Raw genomic sequence first — 21902 nt, forward strand, 5'->3', positions numbered from 1 at the left:
GATTGCCAGGATCCTAGCCTTCCAGATGACAAAATTGGCAGCTCCGTCCAATCTATCTTGATCCCTTAATCCGTTCACTGCCATCTCTACTCCTCTTCTCTAGACTCCCTCTGAGTCCTAATTTCCCTCTCGGAAATCCTTCGGCCAACTGTCGAATCACTCCTCTCTAATCCTCCTTTGCTGCTGCAACCCGGATTTAGATTTCTTGGCTAGAAATCTGTTGAGGTATTGCCTCCCTATACCTTGGTTCAGTCTCCTTAGACACTGTTCTACACCGACAGAAACAACGTTCCACCAGCTCCTCAAATCAAAATTTGCACAGCTCCCTTAGCCCCGACAATTTGAAGAATTTGAGCCCTTTAGGCTCTGTGCAATCATTGTGTGGGTTGAATCTGCTCCTCCCGACCAACTGCGTCAATCCTTCCTGGCTCAGAAAGATGACGTGGCTCTACGTGAGCTTGATCTTCCCTCCTCTGCCTCTGCGTTAGCCCTTTTGGCTGACACAACTATTGTGTGGGCTCCTCCCAGCTACTGTGTCTTCCTCTCTCGGCTTAGAATGCTGACGCAGACACTGCTTGAGCCTCTGTGTCACACTTTCTGCACTGCGTCACTCCTCCTCTTGCCTCTTCAGCTCTGGAGCAACGCTGTCTCTTGGAACAACTGCTTCTTTGCTGCAAATTCTCTGATTTCTCGGCTGGTGTCTTCAGTCGCCTATGATCTGCAGTCAATCCGATACCATGTGAAAATTCCCGAATCTAACATATCAGGAACCCCTACTACAATTACTGGTTTATAATCTCCTACTTGTTCTTTACATTAACAAGTTATTTAATTGCATAAACATCTAAGTAAACACTATTGTAGCCTTCACAGATATACAAATCATGCATTGAAATAAATAGAAACAATAACACAAGGGACACCGTTATTTTTGGACAATCATCCCCAGAAAAACCCAATTCGGGAAAACCGGTGCAGCATATAGAAGGTTTGTATTATTAAGCAGATTTTGTGAATACAACTAGGGTGCCATAAATGGCTCACCTAATAGAGAATATCCTCGACAATAGTTCCTCTATCTGGAGACAGATATTCCAGATAATCAGCAACCGGATGATCAAACCCCACAGTGACTCCGGCTATTCCCTATGCTGGACAATGAAAGCTGCTCCAAGCACTGCTCAGGAACTGCGTCACTTCTCCAGGAGCTGCGTCACCCTCTCTCTCCTCAAAATTTGCTGATCTGCTCTCAGTCTGCCCCACAGAATCTCACCAGCACTGCCTCTTGTGAAAATTCTATCACTGCAACAACTGATTTACTTTTCCTACTTATTTCACCATAAGTTATTCATGAAATTACTTCAATAAACATTAAAATAAATATTGCTGTAGATATCACATCGTAATACAGAAACAAACATATGCACAAGAATCAACACATTGACACAGTTATTTTGGACTAATGTCCCTGGAAAAACACAATGTGGGAAAACCGGTGCAGCAAGGGAGGATTTTATTATTCAGCAATTTTCTACTACAACAAGGTGCTAAACTGGCTTACCCACAGATAGACAAATTTTCCAGTACTTCTTCTGAACCCAACGTCATCCCTACTGACCTCTGTGTGACCTGAAACCCTCTGCGTCAGCCTGTTGAGACTCTGTGCAGCCTCGCTGGCCTTCTGCTTCCCTCTTGCAGCTTCTGTGCGGATGACGCAGGCCCTGTTGGCTCTGCGCAGTCTCTGCTGCCTTTGCGTGGCTCCCTCTGGCCCTGCTTCTACCTTTTCTGCCTTTGTGATGATCTCTCATCTCTCTATCCCGTACTTGCTGCCCCCTGACTGCTCTTCAGACCACTAGTTCAATTTCTCAGCTAACCCCGCTCCAAAAATTGAATTGACTAGTCTCCCTCAGTATGTTCTCCAAGTGACCCTCAAGCCTCCTCTTATACTTTTTTCGTTGACAAATCAATGACCGAGATTAAGTCCCTAATCAATGACTAAGATTAGATCTGGCTTGATCTATGACTTTTGGACCATTCTAACACAGTTTTATATTAATACACATTAATATTTTACTCCATTAAAAATATTAATTATTTTAATATCTCCCAAACTGTTTAGAATCTGCCCAAACCCTTTCTGGGTATTGGAGATCTTATGTGCCTTAGCCTCTCCACCAATTTTCGTGGCTAGAGCACATCTGATGCTACCCCAATTCAACACCTCTGAGACCCAGCGTCAAACTCTACGGCTTCTGCGTCACTTGCGTAAGCTGTTTGCGTCCTCTGCGTGAGCTCTACGACCATTGCGTCCTCTGCGTGAGCTCTACGACCTTTGCGTCAGCCCCTCTAGGGCCTGCATTATCTCTTCCGACACTGTGCTACCTCTTTGCTATGTATTCTTCAGCCTCAGATGAAAATCCCTTTGTTGAACTGCCCCTTGCTGCAACTTTGATCACTAACTCGATTTCCTCAGCAAACTTTACCCCAAAAAATTGAATTCTTGATCTCTTTTGGTGTATCTCCAACTGACTCTCAAGCCTGCTCTTATACTTTTCCTGTTGACGAATCAACGACCGAGATTAAGTCCCTAATCAACGGCTAAGATTAGAACTAGCTTGATCCTTGTCACTTAGAACTTTCTCACCCATATTTTATTAATACACCTTAATATTTTTATTTTCTTAAGTTTAGACTTAGGAACTCATTAAAATGTTAATTATTTTAATAACTCTTCATTCGGATAGAATTTCTCCAAACGATTTCTAGGACTTGGAGATCTCATGTGCCTTAGTCTCCCCACCAAATTTCATGGCTAGAGCACATCCGATGCTTACCCCAAATCAACAGATAGAGCATTGATCCATGTTACCTGCAACCATATGACATGACTGTTTAATATTGAATATAAGCATACTTACTTCATTTTCCTTTGTGTCATCCAAACTCTTGCAACAACTTCCTTGATTGAAAGAGCTTCAATCCCTTGATTGCTTCACTTTTATGTCATCATACCATCATCCCATGAATTCCACAAGTTTGGAATTCTTGATGAAACACTTGCTTCCCCTCATGATCAGTGAACCTTTCAATGAAGATTCCATCAGAGAATCTTGAGGATCCAAAGTATCCCCATTAGCAGATGTTTCCATTTGATAGATGTATGATGAACCTTGTACTAGATGACCTTGCCACTTGTGTTTTCAATAAGATTACCGAGAGCTATATCCTTGGCCTCCATAGATTCTAACCATATTTCACGCTTCTCTATGATGATGTCCCGAGCTCTTGCTTTCAATGCTTCTATGATGCCTTGATGCATCCCATTATTTTACATAGTGAATCATGATAGCATATCTTAGAAGACTTGGGAACTTGAAAAGAACATATGTGAGGAAGACTATCTTAATAGTGGAGATCTATGTCATGTCCCTTCTCAAAAACATTAGTCACAGGGTGCAGCTACACATTTTTGGCACAATTTTGACTTAGGAGGAGGACCCCACACTTAGACTTAGGAACTATGGGGCAAATTCGACTTTATTTAGCAGCTAGTGGAATGTGGGGGCCACCCACATGGGGAATTCGAACTTGGCCATTCGATGTGCTTGGAGGGAAATCGAATGGGTGGATGGAGGGGCCCACATGAGGCTAAGGAGGCCCAAGGTAATAAAAGGAGGATCAACTCTCATTTTTGACCATCTTCTACATTTGCAAACAAACACTTACTTGTACACTTTGCTGCTTACCAAGTCTGCTGGCTGTTTAGCCATGAATCTCTCACGCGGGAGATTCAACCTCTACTTCAGAGGACCATCCGTGCCCGCCCTAGGGAAGCTGTTCTATAGGAGTGAGTCAGGGACAACAACACGCTTCATCCATCAGCGCAGAGAGGAAACTGTGTATTCTTGGGTAGCCGGAAAACACGTAGGAGGAGTTGGAGGATAGCAAGGGAATTCATTGCTTGCTGGGAGATCCGAGAACTGAGGAGGCAGCATAGTGAAGAAATTTTCGTTGGAGTTTGCAACCAGCTAGACCAACGCATTAGTCAGTCGAATTTCTGGATAGAGGCACTGCGTAGAGGCCATCCAACAACAATTCGTGGGGACTTGGGGAGCAGTTGATTTTGGCCAAGAGCCATCTGGGGAGCTAGGAGTTGGATAGCATAGGTAAAACCAACATTTTGAAGGAGTTGGCAGTCGAAGCTGGGGAGAGGCTACAAGGGGCTCGAAAATCCAAAATCAAAACCAGCTAAATTCCCTTCTGGGTTTTTTTGGGTTTTGTCCAAGGAGTCCGGGGTTAAAAGCACACAATTTTTTGGGCAGTTTTTGAGCACCTTCCAGCTAGTCGAAGTTTAGCAGGGTAGTAGTCTACTAGGGCAATGCAGTGCAGAGTGCTGCAGCAGTTGGGAAGCCTTTAGCTTAGCTATTTTCCCACTTGGGGTTGGTCTTGCTTGTTCATTGGGACAAGCCCAGGTGCACCATTCCATTTCATATTGTATCTAGCCTGCAAATTTTTAATAATATGGCTCAACAATTCCTTATTGATAGCGTTTTCATGGAGGTTTGATGTGTGTTTTAGTTTTATATGCTGTTGCACAATTTATTTGCTTAATATCAATTACATTCCTACGTAGGAACATTACAATCTATTACTTCCTCCTTCTTGGATTTTTTCTTTTCAGCTTCCTCCACTTCCTTGGTGATGTGGGCTTCTTCTCTTCCTCTTTTGTTATTGTCCTTCTTGAGCTTAGGAAAATCTCTCCTATAGTGCCCATATTCTTGACACCCATAGCATTGTATTTTAGCCATGTTCTTCTTCTTTTTCTACGGATCAAACTTTCCAAATTGTCCCTTTCTTTCTGTCATTGCAACATAAGCTTGATTTTGCTCACCTACTCCCACATCAGATTTGGCCTTTAGTCTAGATTCTTCAATCTTTCACATTGACCATAGATCCTGGAATGGAGTAGCTTCTTTCTTCAAATAAATACTTGAAGTAAAGTTACCCCACTCCTTCGGTAGTGCATTTAATACAACTGTAGTCATTTCTCTGTCAGGCATGACTTCTCCCAGATCTTGTGGTTGATCCTGGATCTCAGATATCCTCATAAAGCATGAGGCTACTCCATCTTCCCTTGACATCTTCAACTTGTAAAGTTCTTGCCTTAATGAGATGACTTCTTTAGCAGTGCTTATAGAATACAACTCTACTAGTTTGTCATTGATTTCTTTTGAAGTTACGAGTTTAGATACATATGGGATAAGGGGATCCTTGATGGATTCTATGAGAATCCTTTGAGCCCTAACTTCCCCTTTCATATACTTGGCAAGAGATTGAGCATCTTCCTTTCTTGATTTAGTGATAGAACCTTTGACATGTTCCATAACCTCATTTTCAATGAGATTCAGATCTGTCCTTTTCTCACATGCAAGATAATTTGAAGCCTCAACCAATTTGTTGAAGAAAAAAGACATTTTGACAGATTCAGATGTGGACATCAATATACTTACTTGATAGGATGCTTCTTCTTACTGCTTCCTTGATGTTGATGATGATATAGAGGATAGAAAACTTCTCCTCGATGAAGGTAGTTTTTCTTCAAGAATGATCCTTGATCCCACAAAGAGTGAGATGACACCGCCTTTTGATCTAGCTTCCTTTGGATGAATAGTCTTCACAACACTTTAACTTGAGTAGATGTAGGGTTTTGGCATTTTCCCTCTTGATGATGTTATGAATAAATATATAGGAAATAATGTAAATAATAATAATCATAAATAATGATTAGTTAAACTAGTAATTAGGTTGAAGAGGCATGTTTAAATGAGACATGATTCTCCATGAGGAGACACCTGCTTGGTATATAAGCAAGCCTCTCACTCTCATTGTATCAATCATTCTTATTTAGACGTTTAATATATAATATTTGTATCCTCATGGATATCTTTATATTCCAAGTCTTCAGGAGTAATTAATCTATAGAAGGAACTTTGTTCACTTCATTTGGTATCAGAGCCACGTTTGGCTAATCACCAGGCCTTTGGCCATCGATCTGTCGTGAACTGTGTTACCGTCATGATTCCAGCGTTTCGCTACTAGTTTTGGAGTTTCTCCATCGCTGATTCGCCAACAGGCCTTTGGACAATTAACAAAAAAATATATAATACAAATAATCATATTACCAAAAAAAAATCAAATTATATAAGATTAAAAAAAGAACATAAAAACAAACAAACTTGCCTACCTATCGCCATTGTACTATCGCCACCACCAAGGCCCTCGCCAGCCTGACCTCCACAATTGTTGCTTGACAACTGATATGTTCTATGTCCACTGCTGCACGACTGCAACATCCACCTAATGTCCACAACCACTATCTGAATTTGAAGTCCCTCTGTTTTGCATCCGCCTCACCGGCGTCCTCCTCCGCATAAATTCATTATAATGCTGCCCCTATCAGATCACACACATAGTCGTTGCCCCTGTCAGATCCTTTGATCAGTTCTGTCCATTGCACTGCCACCATTCTCCGCCCTCCACATCGTTTTCCCGTTTCCCTGTCAGTCATCCGCTGTCTGTTTTCCCCTTTCAACACTCAACTTCCACATCCCCATCCAATCCATGACCACTCGAATCGCTACCTAATTGTTTTCCGCTGCCGTCACCACTACCACTGTCACAGCTGGTCCGTCCACCATCCCAACAACTAGCACCATCGCCCTGTGCCACAGATACTCAGCCGACACGTATCAGCTGCCAGTTGTGCCAATTCTCCTAACGCCACTTATCGAAACTTAAGAAGGATAAGAAGTCATCAGAAAACAAGGTATAACAACTTATCAAGAAGGAAACATCAAATGTAGGAATTCAAGTTGACGAAAAAACAACAGATACCGATCCAGTGAATATCACAACTCAGGAAGAAGACAAGCAAGTTGAAGAAAATACAAACTTAGATGTTGCAGTTCAGACAATGAACATCCCAAGTGAATGTTCCGTAACCAACTCAACAACATCTTCACCAGAAGAAAATCAAAAAATTGCCACACGCCCAATAAGGGAAAGTCAAACCAAAAAAGTTCCATATCAACATCCGAATCATGAGAGTAGACAACTCAATCAAGCTACATCCTATGATGACAAGTCGTTACAAAATCCCAATGATCAGAATATTCCACAAAAGATTAATCTAGGATGGTCTGATCCCTTCTCACTGTGACAATTTTGTTTGTCACTTAGAAGATCATATCATCATGTATCGACAAAGATGACAGTCCCGAGAAAAAAAGACGTTCGAAGCCGAAAAATAGATCAAGCCTTTTTCATTAACAAGCTTTGAGGACAAAGATTTTTGAGGAGGAAGGCAATGTTATGAATAAATATATAAGAAATAATGTAAAATAATGTAAATAATAATAATCATAAATAATGATTAGTTAAACTAGTAATTAGGTTGAAGAGGCATGTCTAAATGAGACATGAATCTCCATGAAGAGACACCTTCTTGGTATATAAGAAAGCCTCTCACTCTCATTGTATCAATCATTCTTATTGAGGCATTTAATATATAATATTTGTAACCTCATGGATATCTTTATATTCCAAGACTTCTAGAGTAATTAATCTATAGAAGGAACTTTGTTCGCTTCATTTGATATCAGAGCCACGTTTGGCTGATCTCTAGGCCTTTGGCCATTGACCTGTCGTCAATTGTGTTACCATCGTTATTCCAGCGTTCCGCTACCAGTTTTGGAGTTTCTCTGTCGCTGATTCGCCAGCAGGCCTTTGGACAATTAAAAAAAAATATAATACAAATAATCATATTACCAAATCAAATTATATAAGATTAAAAAAAAAGAACATAAATACAAATGAACTTACCTACCTACCGCCATTGTATTGTCGCCACCGTCAAGGCCCTCAACAACCTAACCTCCACAATCGTCGCCCGACAATTGATTTGTTCTATGTCCACTGCTGCACAACTGCAACATCCACCTAATGTCCACAACCACTATTTGAATTTGAAGTCCCTATGTTCTGCATCTGCCTCACCTGCGTCCTCCTTCGCATAAATTCATTATACTGTTGACCCTATCAGATCACAAACATAGTCGTTGCCCCTGTCAGATCCTCTGATTGGTTCTATCCATTGCTCTGCCACCATTCTCCGCCCTCCACATCATTTTCCCATTTCCCTGTCAGTCATCCGCTGTCTGTTGTCCCCTTTCAACACTCGACTCCCACGTCCCCATTCGATCCACGACCACTCGACCCGCTACCCAATCGTTTTCCGTTGCTGTCACCGCTACCACCGTCACAACCGGTCCGTCTGCCATCCCAACAGATAGCACCATCGCCCTATGCCACAGATTCTCAGCCGATACGTAGTGGCCGCCGGTTGGGCAAATTCTCCTAACGCCACTTATCAAAACTTAAGAAGGATAAGAAGTCATCAGAAAACAAGGTACAACAACTTATCAAGAAGGAAGCATCAAATGTAGGAATTCAAGTTGACGAAAAAACAACAGATACTGATCCAGTGAATATCACAACTCAGGAAGAAGACAAGCAAGTTGAAAAAAATACAAACTTAGATGTTGCAGTTCAGACAATGAACATCCCAAGTGAATGTGCCGTAATCAACTCAACATCTTCACCAGAAGAAAATCAAAAAGTTGCCACACGCCCAATAAGGGAAAGTCAAATCAAAATAGTTCCATATCAGCACCCGAATCATGAGAGTAGACAACTCAATCAAGCTATGTCCTATGATGACAAGTCCTATGATGACAAGTCATTACAAAATCCCAGTGGTTAGAATATTCCACAAAAGATTAATCTAGGATGGTCTGATCCCTTCTCAGTGTGACAATTTTGTTTGTCACTTAGAAGTTCATATCAACATGTATCGACAAAAATGACAGTTCCGAGAAAAAAAGATGTTCGAAGCCGAAAAAGAGATCAAGTCTTTTTCATTAACAAGGTTTGAGGACAAAGCTTTTTGAGGAGGAATGCAATGTTATGAATAAATATATAGGAAATAATGTAAAATAATGTAAATGATAATAATCATAAATAATGATTAGTTAAACTAGTAATTAGGTTGAAGAGGCATGTCTAAATGAGACATGACTCTCCATGAAGAGACACTTGCTTGGTATATAAGCAAGCCTCTCACTCTCATTGTATCAATTATTCTTATTCAGACATTAAATATATAATATTTGTATTCTCGTGGATATCTTTATATTCCAAGTCTTTTGGAGTAACTAATCTATAGAAGGAACTTTGTTCGCTTCATTTGGTATCGGAGCCACGTTTGGCTGATCACCAGGCCTTTGGCTATAGACCTATCGTCAACTGTGTTACCGTCATGATTCCAACGTTTTGCTACCAGTTTTGGAGTTTCTCTGTCGTTGATTCGCCAGCAGGCCTTTGGACAATTAAAAAAAAAATATAATACAAATAATCATATTACCAAAAAAAAATCAAATTATATAAGTTAAAAAAAAAAACATAAAAACAAACGAACTTACCTACCTACCGCCATTGTACTGTCGTCACTGCCAAGGCCCTCGCCAGCTTGACCTCCACACTCGTGGCCTGACAACTGATTTGTTCTCTGTCCACTGTTGCACAACTGCAACATCCACCTAATGTCCACAACCACTATCTGAATTTGAAGTCTCTCTGTTTTGCATCCGCCTCACCTGCGTCCTCCTTCGCATAAATTCATTATACTGCTGCCCCTGTCAGATCACAAACATAGCCGTTGCCCTTGTCAGATCCTTTGATTGGTTCTGTCCATTGCTTTGCCACCATTCTCCGCTCTCCACACCGTTTTCCCGTTTCCCTGTTAGTCATCTGCTGTTTGTTTTCCCCTTTCAACACTTGACTCCCACGTCCCCATCTGATCCACGACCACTCAACCCGCTACCCAATCGTTTTCCGTTGCCGTCACTGCTACCACCGTCATAGTCGGTCAGTCTGCCATCCCAACAGCTAGCACCGTCGCCCTATGCCACAGATTCTCAGCCGACACGTACCAGCCACCGGTTGGGCCAATTCTCCTAACACCGCTTATCGAACTTAAGAAGGATAAGAAGTCATCAGAAAACAAGGTACAACAACTTATCGAGAAGGAAGCATCAAATGTGAGAACTCAAGTTGACGAAAAAACAACAGATACTGATCCAATGAATATCACAACTCAGGAAGAAGACAAGCAAGTTGAAAAAAATACAAACTTAGATGTTGGAGTTTAGATAATGAACATCCCAAGTGAGTGTGCTATAATCAACTCAACAACATCTTCACCAAAAGAAAATAAAAAAGTTGCCACACGCCCAATAAGGGAAATTCAAACCAAAAAAGTTCCATATCAACACCTGAATCATGAGAATAGACAACTCAATCAAGCTATGTCCTATGATGACAAGTTGTTACAAAATCCCAGTGATAAGAATATTCCACAGAAGATTAATCTAGGATGGTCTAATCCCTTCTTAGTGCATCAATTTTGTTTGTCACTTAGAAGATCATATCAACATGTATCGACAAAGATGACAGTTCCGAGAAAACAAGACGTTCGAAGCCGAAAAAGAGATCAAGCCTTTTTCATTAACAAGCTTTGAGGACAAATATTTTTGAGGAGGAATGCAATGTTATGAATAAATATATAGGAAATAATGTAAAATAATGTAAATGATAATAATCATAAATAATGATTAGTTAAACTAGTAATTAGGTTGAAGAGGCATGTCTAAATGAGACATGACTCTCCATGAAAAGACACCTGCTTGGTATATAAGCAAGCCTCTCACTCTCATTGTATCAATCATTCTTATTCAGACATTTAATATATAATATTTGTATCCTCATGGATATCTTTATATTCCAAGTTTTCTGGAGTCATTAATCTATAGAAGGAACTTTGTTCGCTTCAGATGATGATCCCAATACTTCTTTGTAGACTTCTTTGATCTAGGGTTATGATGCTTCCTTTGATTTCAAGACGATCTTCGCTTTGATGCCTTGAGATTTGATTCTTGAGTGTCCCTTGATAAGATGCCCTTCCTTGACTTAGTCACCTTAGCTCGGATACCATGTTGAGAAATCTAGGGCATAGAGATTAAGTGATTTTTCTTCTACTAGTAACTTCTTGTGAGTGCTTTTTACTTGTTTAGATTAGGATCTTCTTTTACTTAGGTTATTAGTGTTCTTGTTCATCAAACAACTACCAATGCATAAACCATAAAGAGACAAGAGACACAAAATATAGGCTATCAGCCAGGGCCAAAACCTCTCCCACTTGAGACAAAAACCCGAACAAAATCTTGTTCTTATAGAGATTCCAATTGACGAATACCAAGACCAAGACCCTTGACCTATCTGCAACTCCAAGATGAAGACACAAGATCCTTAGTCAACGATAGTCAACCTTCTGCTCCTTCCTCCTTTTCGGCTTCTTCTTCAAGCTTGGTTTTCTTCTGCTTTAGACCTTCGACCTTCTTCCACTTCGGCTCCCTAAGAGGACTGCACTTCTCCTTGGCTTCACTGCTGCAACAGACTTCTCCTCGGCCTTCACTGCTGCAGCAGACTTCTCCTCGTCCTTCACACATGTGACAGCAACACTACCCTAAAACCAGTGTTGAAAATATCGGCATCGGCAAAATATCAGCGAGGGTCCAGAAAATATCTTATTGGCAATATCGGCGAAAATATCGGCAAATATCGGCAAGCATAAAAAATAATTTTTTCAAATTTTTAAACATAGCCGATATTTTCAAAATATCGCGATATTTTCTCGGCGATATATCGTTTTGCCGAAAATATCACGATATTTTCGAATATCGCGGATATTATCAACAATGCCTAAAACAGATCCAAAACCTGAAGCTTAGAACTTCGCTGAACTTCCTTCTCCTTTCGCTGATCTTTAGGCTTCCTCGTTGTACTTCGCACGTCAGACTGATAGATGACCGAAAATCTGTCTCAGAAGTGATGCCGAGCAGCCCTATTTATAGTTGTTTCCTCCTGAAATAAGCTGACTTGAAGAGGTGAGGCGACATGTTTGTTGGAGGAGATAATTAATTCCACTTTGAAGCCTGTTAGAGTCGGTCTTGTAGCCCTCCATCAGCGATCAAAGCTCTTTGCATTTGCATAAGTAGGTGTCTCATCAGTGTCAATTTTTGCATCCCATTAGGCATGCCATAACCCTGATGGAGGAGCTGGTGTTTTTGTCCCCCTCTTGGCATTGCTGGATCAAGTCATTTCAGTCCTTAGTCACTTTCAGGCTTGTCTTGTCTTGTCTTGAGGTCAAATTCCTAGGTCTAGGGTTTTGGTCAAGTTTGTTTACAAGGTCATGTCTCTGAAGGTCAATAAGTGCTCAGCAAGCCAGAGGGATGATTTTAAAGGTGTTTCTTCGCAAATTTCTATCTTGTACAGTTAATTTTCACCTTGGATTTAAAAACCTTGTTTTTAAAGCCAAGGTCATTTTTCAAATTTTTGTAAAAAGTGATGAAATTTCAAAAAGCTTCCAAGGACAGCATGTAACCCTGGCTCCCTTGCCAAGATCCCTCAGATGATATCCCTGCAAAAAGTATCGAGCAAAAGCATTAAATGAGTCAATTTCAGGACAGAGGAAACCAAAATGGTCAATTTTATAAAGTGTCAAAGAAAAACATTATAAAGTGGGTTGGGCATGAAATTATTTCAAATCGAAGTTATAAAAGCCCAATCTCCCTCCATTTACCCTCATTGTGCATCTAACTCACTTGCAAGAGAGATTGGGCGAGGGTTTGAGCGAATTTGTGAGCTTGACAGGCGCGCGATTCGTCAGACCAGGCGCGCGATCCGTCAGAGGCGCGCGACTCTTCAAGCGCCTTCCAGCAGTGTTATTTTATAACGGGCGCGACCCGTCAGTGGCGCGCGACCCGTTGGGTGAGGTGCGCGACCCGTCAGCGCCCTCCTTACCAAATCACCTGCAAATTCATCCAAGGAGCCAACAAAATTGCTAAATTGCCTAAGGTAGGCCCTCCAACTTACAAATTGCTGTTTGTTATGGTTAAAGACATCATGAATACATGTTTTAAAGATCTCATTGTGCAAGAGAAAAAGCTCTATATGGCTGTGGTTTAAAATTGTAAAATATGCCTAGGGTTTTATGCTGTTTTAAGGTTTTTCCCTTGTAAATCATTTTTCCCATTTCCCATGTCATTTTCCTTGTCTTTCTATATAAATTTCCCTTTTAAATTTGTAAAGAAAACCTAAACCCTACCCCTTTCCCTAAAAAATGAAAAATCAAGCCCTAATCCTACCTCTCATAATACCCATGTAAACAATGTATATAATGATGCATATGCAATGATTTTTGCAATGTTTTTTCCCTTAAATCCCTGTTTTATATATTTATTCCCATTTTCCTTTTAAAGTGTCCCTCCCCTAACATTCCCCTCATGCTCCTTGTCCCCCTTGAAACAACATATAAATCAGCGTTTTACAAGGCAGAAACAGCAGTACATTTTGGCCACTTTGCTCCTTAAACAATGTCAGAAACCGAAACCTATGAGCAGAGTGATGACCAGGCATCAGCTTCAGAGATTGAGGTACAGAGGAGGCCTCATAAGGGTGGAAAGGGTGGTCATCATAAGAGAGAGGAGCCCACTTCTTTGGCAGATTTACAGGCTTGTCCTATGGCAGTCTCATGTTTCCAGTACATGTCTTGCTATGAGTTTTGCGAGAGGATCTCTCGGATTCAGCACCACAGAGAGTTGGCTCGCCTATTTGTTTTACATTTGCATGATGGACATGTCAACCTTGCCGGGGTGGACTTTACATTGACACCCGAGATGATTGCACAGGCCACAGGGATACCTAATGTCGGAGAGGTATGGAATAAGCGCAAGGTGTTGGACAGTGTTCATTTTGAGCCTTTCGTTAGACCAGCACTCATGAGACACTTGACAGGAGTGTTTCCCTTCAGATTTCTCAGGAGTGAGTATGCTCCCATGATGAGGCTCATCATGCTCTATTTTACCTGTGAGGGCAGATTTTCACAGGTATATTCGTACCATATTCGCCTATTGATGCACTTCACACGGGTACGGATGATGAACATCCCTGTTTTCTTCTATCAGAACATTGAGAGGATGGTGTCCATGATGCAGAGGAAGAGCCCGGCACAGCAGTATAGGAGCCTTTACCATTATGGTTTGATTCAGCTTGTAGTATTACATCAGTTGGCTCAGCAGGGCATCTCATGGGAGGAGTTCATCTCTCGTGAGCTTTTCACAGCACCACCACCGCCACATCCTGAGGTTATTCACGAGGAGGGAGGACCATCACAGCAGCATGACATCCCCGTCACTAGACATGTCAGCTCCTCACCATTGGTTACTTATCAGAGGGGCCAGAGGGCCTTATTTGCAGCAGCTCGACGAGTACTTTCTCCACAGCATGTGGAAGGGGTCTCGCCTTCTTCATCAGCTCAGCGAGTGTTATCTCCACATCAGGTGGAAGGGGCCTCGCTTTCTTCAGCAGCACAGGTATCAGAGAGGGGCAAGCAGCCCAGGATTGATGAGGGACCATCAGGTGTTCCAGATATAGAGCTTATTGATCTTGATGTCAGTTCTCCTAGCCGAGAGTCAAAGGAGATCATTCAACACCTTAGAGCTGAAAATGATGCATTGCAGAGGAGATTAGAGGGGGCACAATGGACAATCTCATATCTGGAGCAGCGCAACAAACAGTTGGAGGATGAGCAAGCTCTTGATGAGTTGTGGAGGATTCGTAGTGACCGCAACTTGAATCGAAGAAGACCCGGTGATCTATTGCCCGCTGAGCGAGAGTCCATGCTTATCCAGCTCAATGCTCACTTGGAGAGGCTGTTGGCTAAGGCTAACCAAGATAAAAAATTATTGAGAAACATGAAGAACCATTATTGGGCGAGAATGCACGTGTGCAAGGCAAAGATGAAGATGTTCCAAAGGCGGTTGGCCAAGGCACAAAAAAGGAGAAAGAGGCCCGATCCCCTCCATATCTTGGCCGAGGCTTCACTGAAGGACCAAGGCACTAAATAGCCTAGCCACAGCACAAATCCCAAGAAATTTTGAGCATTTTGGGTAAATTTTGTTTTTTTAAGGCAATTTACAGGTTTTCTCCATTAACGGGTCTCACCCCCCGCGCGACCCTTCATCCTGGCAACTCCATTTTGTAAAAACTCAGCATTTCCAAATTTGTCATGAGAAGTTACATATGCTCATCCATGGACAAGAGATTTTATGACGTTTTGGGCCTCCAGAAAGTCAAAAAACAAGCAAAAAATGACTTTCTGCCACATTTTTGAGACACAGAAAGCAGTCTTAGGAGATTGCACTTCTGGAGGGGCAAATGACCACCAAATTCAGAAATTCCAGTTGGGTTGGAAAGTAGACTCACAGACCTTTCCAACAAGCCTACTCTTGCTCAATTTGGACACCTGGAAGTGCCCCAAAAGTGGTCCCAAAGGCGCGCGACCCATCAGGCAGAGGCGCACGACCTGTCAGGCAAATTTCTCCAAATTTCAGTGTACAGCTCAGAAAAACGCAGTTTGACCCTGTTTGACTTTTTGGGGTGGATTATTATGCTCTTTGATGTAATTAATGTACTTTTATGACACTTTTACTCTTATGTACCTCTTCTAGAAGATTCATTCATGAAAAAGGTGAAAATTAAATGAATGAATTGGTTTCCTAGCTTATAGAGGCAAGTTGTTTTGACTGCCTAGTTTTCAGTGCTTAGTTTAGAAGTGGTTGAAACAACTCCTAGGATAGTGAGCTCGACCCATGGAGGCAGGGAAAGAGGTTAGATGATCTATATTATGTACTTTCTTGCTCATTTTCATGGTTGGACTCTTAAGGGAGAAGCTATCATTGTATTATTCACTGTATCTCTGCAATTTTTGGCAAAGGAAGACCAGGGTTTTGCAGTCCTTTTTGGGATTCTTGTGGTTACATGTATTGATGGTGTGTTTCTCTATGTACTTGTAAGTGTGTTATGTGAATCATTTCCTTTCTTTTCCTTCTGCACATTAAACAAATGAAGTGTTAAAGTAGAATTCATAACTGTCATGCTCTGCTTTTAAGTTTGTTTAATTTCAATGTTTTCTACTGTTTAAGGAGAATTCAAAGTTATTGTTTGCTCTCCTTAGCTCCTCACCTGTCTTTCTCATCCATTCACCTCAATCTAAGGCATCAATACTGTCTCCTACCTTGCCCCAAAGAACCCCCTGCAGAAACTGTGTCCAATCCCCGCACCCAAAATTGCCACCTCCTCAATTTGCCACCAAAAACCCTAAAAATTCCAAATCAACCCTTTTGATCAGTTTACTAGCCTAAAATCAGTGTTACCCTATTGGTTATCTCGCCCATTGAAGATCTTTATCGAGATAGACCGGAGAGAGCCCTCTCCCGCCCCGTAGGGCTAGCTACGAGGCTAAGTGGTTTGATGTTGCCTTGAGGTTTACCTTTCTCAGCCTGAGGTGAAATTTCAAGCTCTAACAAAGCCGACTTGAGGTTAATGCTTGTGCTTGGTCTTGGAGGGCTACTTGACATTTTTCATTGACTCATATACAAATATAATATGCCCAAGAAGAGTCATTCATACATGACATAGACTCAAATTGACTTGTATGACTAGATGACAAATCCTAAAGGCTCACAATGGGAGCCATCAATAAAAATAAAATTCTTTGCTCATGAAACCCATGAGACAAGCATTAATAATAATTATATTTTTCTTCTTTTCATCAATTACATAAAATCATATTTCCACATGTCATTATGAAGGCCGAACCTAGTACATTTTTCAACAGTAGTTACACACTACTAGACTCAACCTAACTAACTAATAACATTAACCTTAACACTAAGTCACTTCAGATTTAATTGTGAACTTTACTAGTATAATATCTATTTGAATGTTGTTACTCAAACACAATTGTTTACATATTGAATAATCTCTCCTTTTTTTTGATCTTGTTTCCACGAGATTCCAATAGTTTGTATAATCCTAAACTTTTATTTCGCAATAAGTTTGTCGTCCTCTCAATTGGATCCATTCTATAGTCCTTTGAGGGCTTGCCTTCCTGTAAAGGAAATTGCATACAAGGAAAAATTTGCATGGACTGATGTCCCATTTTTATTTTTATTTTCTAATTTTCTTGTTTTATTTTTCAAATTGGATGCAATATATGGGTTTGCTTTCAAGACTCAGATAGCATTTTCTATTTGGCTGTGTATTTTTCAAAAACTTATCTAGAGCGTGATAATGTTTTTTGGCAAATCGTAGGAAGGATATATCTGGAGCATATCACATAAGGTCTTTCTACAATGAGGTGGTAACGACACAGGTAATGCTTTAAAAAAAAGATGAACGAGATATCTAAAATGCATGTCCTTCAACTTGACATTCTAGCCCAAAATTTGTGGTGATAACACTGTTAAGCTCTAGTGGTTTAGCTAGGTAAGCATCATGTACAGGAGAAAATGTGGTACATTGAATGAACAATTCTATTGGAAATGAGTTCAGATGAAGTTGAATGAACATTTATTCAAACCTGGTATAGATGTCAGCTAAGAGAAGAAAGAGACATAAATAGCTGCAAAAAATAGGTCAATGTATTGTAAGCTAGTAGGAGATCTAAGCATAGAAGAGGAGTGAAATCTTTCCTAGACTTCAACATGGAAGAGACAAGAGGCAACAGACAAATTAGGAACTATGAGGGATTGCATTTTCCTATCTAGAGCAGCCAGCCAATGTGCATATGCATTGTTCTGAAACAGAAAATAATAAGAAAAAATTATATTCTAAAAATATTCATTTTCGTTATCAGTTTCTTCTTTTTTTCTTTTGATAGTGTCCTACCAAAATGCTAGTATCTTGTTTGCATGTATATACATGATAGCAGTGAGTGACAAAACAGTGAGTTTGTTTTTTCAACAAAACATTTTCATTTAATGGAAGTTATAACAATTGGATTTGCAGATACTTTATTTCCATCTTTTCCCTTAAATGACTTTTAATGTTGCAAAAATTGTGTCAGCAAATATGTCACTGAGATGCCGAAAGAAACTTATCAGTGGCATCAGGGAAAATATTGGAAAATACCTGCAAACATTGGAAAAAAAAATGATTATTTTCAAATTTTTAAACATCTGAAGCAACAATAACAGCAAATAAATGCATTACCACATAAATATGAAAATAAAACTGATATATAAGATGTATAAGATCATTGTCAAGTGTTACATCACAAATCAATATTGAATCCTTTCCTGATCCCCAACTCCCAAGCCTCAAAATTACCTCCAAAAATATAATAAACTGAATTCTTTCTCAGTTTGAACCCTTTTCTTAAGTGGATTTATCTCCCAATATGGACTTCATAACACGTACAAGAATTTTATGTTAGTTAACAACAATTTCTAGTTATCTTGTTGACTCTTCATTGTTCTCAGTTTGCATCTATAACCAAAAAAAATTGGATTTTATGTTCCCCATTTTACTGTTATTGATTCAGGATGATATTCCGGGGTTCTTTGACTTCTGAGGTCTGCTGTGGGGGTCAATTTATTCAGTTTAGACAATTTCCTCTGATTCCCATTGGTATTAATGAATCAATTGGAACTCCACATTAAATCCACCAATGGTGATGACAATACTCAATCTCCCTTCCTTGGCTCGATACAAGGTTTTGAACTTTTCCTTTGCTTTGAATCTCCTATTTCTGATTTTCAAAATGAGTCATCAAAGTCACAAAATCAGATTTTATAGGCAAGTTATCTTGGGATCATGATCTTTTTTCTGTTAACTGGTGTTTTTTGGTGATACATCATGACTTCTGAATATATCATGATACATTTGAAGTTTAAATTTTTTTCCGGTGATAATATTGTCCGGATGAAAAGAATCATGATATGTTGCCAATATTCGATAAACTGGTTCAACTTTTACAAAGGAAACTCTTGAATGTTGATAAAAACTTCTTTATGTTTCATTGTAGATTTTAATAGTTTTACTTCAGATACATAGGAAACATAATCTCCTCGCCAATGGTTGTGAAAGGTGTGTTTTCTGAGATATTTTCAAGATTTTAGAAGATGAATATATTTTGGCAAATACAAGGAAAATATTACTCGAGTCTCAAGATCCTAACAAGGACATAATAATTGTGATTAGTCTCTTAAAAGCTAACTTGTATCATTTGTATTGAAGTTTCATTTATTTTTATTTTTATTTTTATTTTGAGGTCTCTACAACCTTGATTGTTGATGCAAGTGCCTCTATAGATTATGAAGGTCAATGTTGATAGCATTGATAAAGAGCATGACAAATGAAAATCCATAATCTAAAAGGAAAGTCATATCCCTTAGAACGATATTAATTACTAATGTAGCTTTATTCCTTTTTTGTCGAAGGAAAACCTCGTGAGGAAACCAAAGGGATTCTCCCCCAAATTTGTGAATGGCATCTCTTATCAACTGATTGACGTAGACTGGTGTGTCTCACCAATGGGTATTCGGACAGGTGCTTGCAAGCACAAAACTTTCTATATGCCTTCTTACCCATGAATATACATGGGTAACCATACAAGAATTTTTTTCTCCCATGATGCAGATTTCCAGCCAACAGCCTGTTGTAGAATGTAATGAGTATCGGTCTTCATAATTGGACTTGTCAAATTTTTTTTTGTTAGAAAAACAACTTATTAAAGCATGGGTTTCATGCTTGGGTCAATGCTTTCTAGGTCAAATTTTGCATTGAAGGCTTCTAGGTTTTGTCTTGGGTCATTAGAATCATTATCATTTTTATTAGACCCTTGTTGGGCTTTTGTATCATATAAAAAGAATTATTTTTGAGTCAAAAAGGTTATTTGTCACCTCCAAACCAAGTCGGCCCTGTCCCCATGAAGTCGGCCTACATTAGGGCAATTTGACCCAGTAGAAAGGCTAAATAAGAAGAGGCAATTCGACCTATTTGTCACATTCAGTCAAAAAGTTCGGTCTTCAAGGAAGAGGGGTAGAAAAAGAGTGTGAAGTAGCTGGAGAAGGATGAAGTTTGTTGGGAAGACTTAATTCAAGTTTCTTGGCCATCTATCTCTCACATGTGCAAATGTTTTGGGCGATTGTCGGGGCTGAAAATTCTGTGTCTATTGCAGGTCCAAGATTTTGTTGCTGGGGTCGAAGTTCTGTTGCTGGGGGGCCGAAATTCTAGACTGAAGTTGCTGCTGGGAAGCTGTCACTTGGAGATTTTGTAAGGGTTTATCTACTGAAGGGAAGGGCTAACTTGGTGGTTGGAGGATGTCTTTGTCTAGGTCTAAGAAGTCTGGAAGTGTCTGATCTTGATTTGAATCTACTGAAGGAAGAGTTTGTGACTGGTTTTTCCCCTTGTAGGGGTTTTTCCTTGGCTGAGCTCCTACGTCTTGTGTCTCTTGTTCTTGTGATCTTCATACAGATATAATTTGGTAATTGCTTGATGAAAGATAAACTAATCAAGTAAAAGAAGCCAACATAATTCACAAGTAATTATCAAGAAAGATGAATCAAATCCTAATTCCTACTCACATTGATTTCTCAACATGGTACTAGAGCTAAGGTCGAAGAAGGTTGGAGATCACTTTGTTGGCTTAAAATAAAAAGTTACTCCTTCTATGGCTAGTTACTTGAAGATGAGATTCAATATCATAAGAATTGCATGAAGTTGGATTGGAAGGATCATCTACAACCTATCTAGGAAAGTCAAAAGTGAAGGATTCTTGGCTGCACTTATAGGTACTCTTGATGATGACAATGCATGGATCATTGATAGTGGAGCATCAAGACATATGACGGGAGAAAGTGGACAATTTCATACTCTATCAAGGGAACCATCATCACATGCAATGGAGCTAGGAGACAACAACAGTTATGCGGTCAAGGGACTTGGATCTACATCATTAAAGCTGGAAAGTGGAGCAAAAGTACACCTCAACAATATATTCAATGTCAAAGGTTTGAAAAAGAATTTAATTTCAATTTCTTGTTTAGAAGATAAAGGATGCCTTTATAGATGGAAAATTTTTGGTTTGGGGAAAAGATTCAAGTATTTAAAAGGCTAAAGTTATCGAAGTTCGTGAAATAAGGCTATATAGAGTTATGACACCATCTCTTGAAGCCCTAGTTCACATGGAGATCAATCTTATCAAAGTATGTCATAGAAGATATGGGCATATTCATTACAAGATAATACCCTCACTTAGTCAAATGGTAAAGGGAAACCCCAACATCAAGGAAGATCATGAAGGAGTATGTAAGGGATGTGCTTTGGGAAAGAATACAAGGAAACCTTTTACAAGTAGTGATACAAGGTCTAAGGAAATATTAGACCTCATTCATTCCAATGTGTGTGGGCCAATGTTTAACAAATCTCTTGGAGGCCATCTTTATTATGTGACCTTCATTGATGATCACTCTAGAAAGACATGGCTCTATCTTCTCAAAACAAAGGACAAAGTATTTGAAAAGTTCAAGGAATTTAGATCTGAAGTGGAGATCTTAACCAAAAGAAAGATAAAGACTTTGAGATCTGACAATGGTGGAGAGTACACTTCAAAATAATTGATTGCATATTGTAAAGAAGCAGGTATTAAGAGGGAGCTCATTAAATGGAATTGCAGAAAGGAAAAATAGAACAATTGAAGAATGTATACGAACTATGATATTTGATCAATATTTACCATAAATTTCTATGGGGAGAAGCAACAGTGACAATAATATATATACAAAATAGAAGTCCTCATAGAATCCTTGATAATATGACACCGGAAGAAGCATTCATAGGGAAGAAGCTTTGTGTAGACCATCTTCGAATCTTTGGGTGTC

At 39.8% G+C, this 21902-nt stretch overlaps 1 protein-coding gene across 2 annotated transcripts in view; it reads left to right on the plus strand.

Annotated features, from left to right (window-relative positions):
* Window positions 1-21902, plus strand: part of LOC149150150 (pectin acetylesterase 8-like) — a 390610-nt gene that overhangs the window by 260491 nt on the left and 108217 nt on the right. For both annotated transcript variants that reach the window (XM_089445213.1, XM_089445212.1), the window contains one exon: window positions 17332-17392. In XM_089445213.1, coding sequence (XP_089301339.1) covers window positions 17332-17392 — 61 coding nt within the window. The remainder of the gene's footprint in view (window positions 1-17331; window positions 17393-21902) is intronic.

This window comes from Pinus tabuliformis, chromosome 9 (genome assembly GCF_031772625.1).
Source record: "Pinus tabuliformis cultivar Carrire ecotype Pingquan chromosome 9, CPIR1, whole genome shotgun sequence".
NCBI lineage: Eukaryota > Viridiplantae > Streptophyta > Pinopsida > Pinales > Pinaceae > Pinus > Pinus tabuliformis.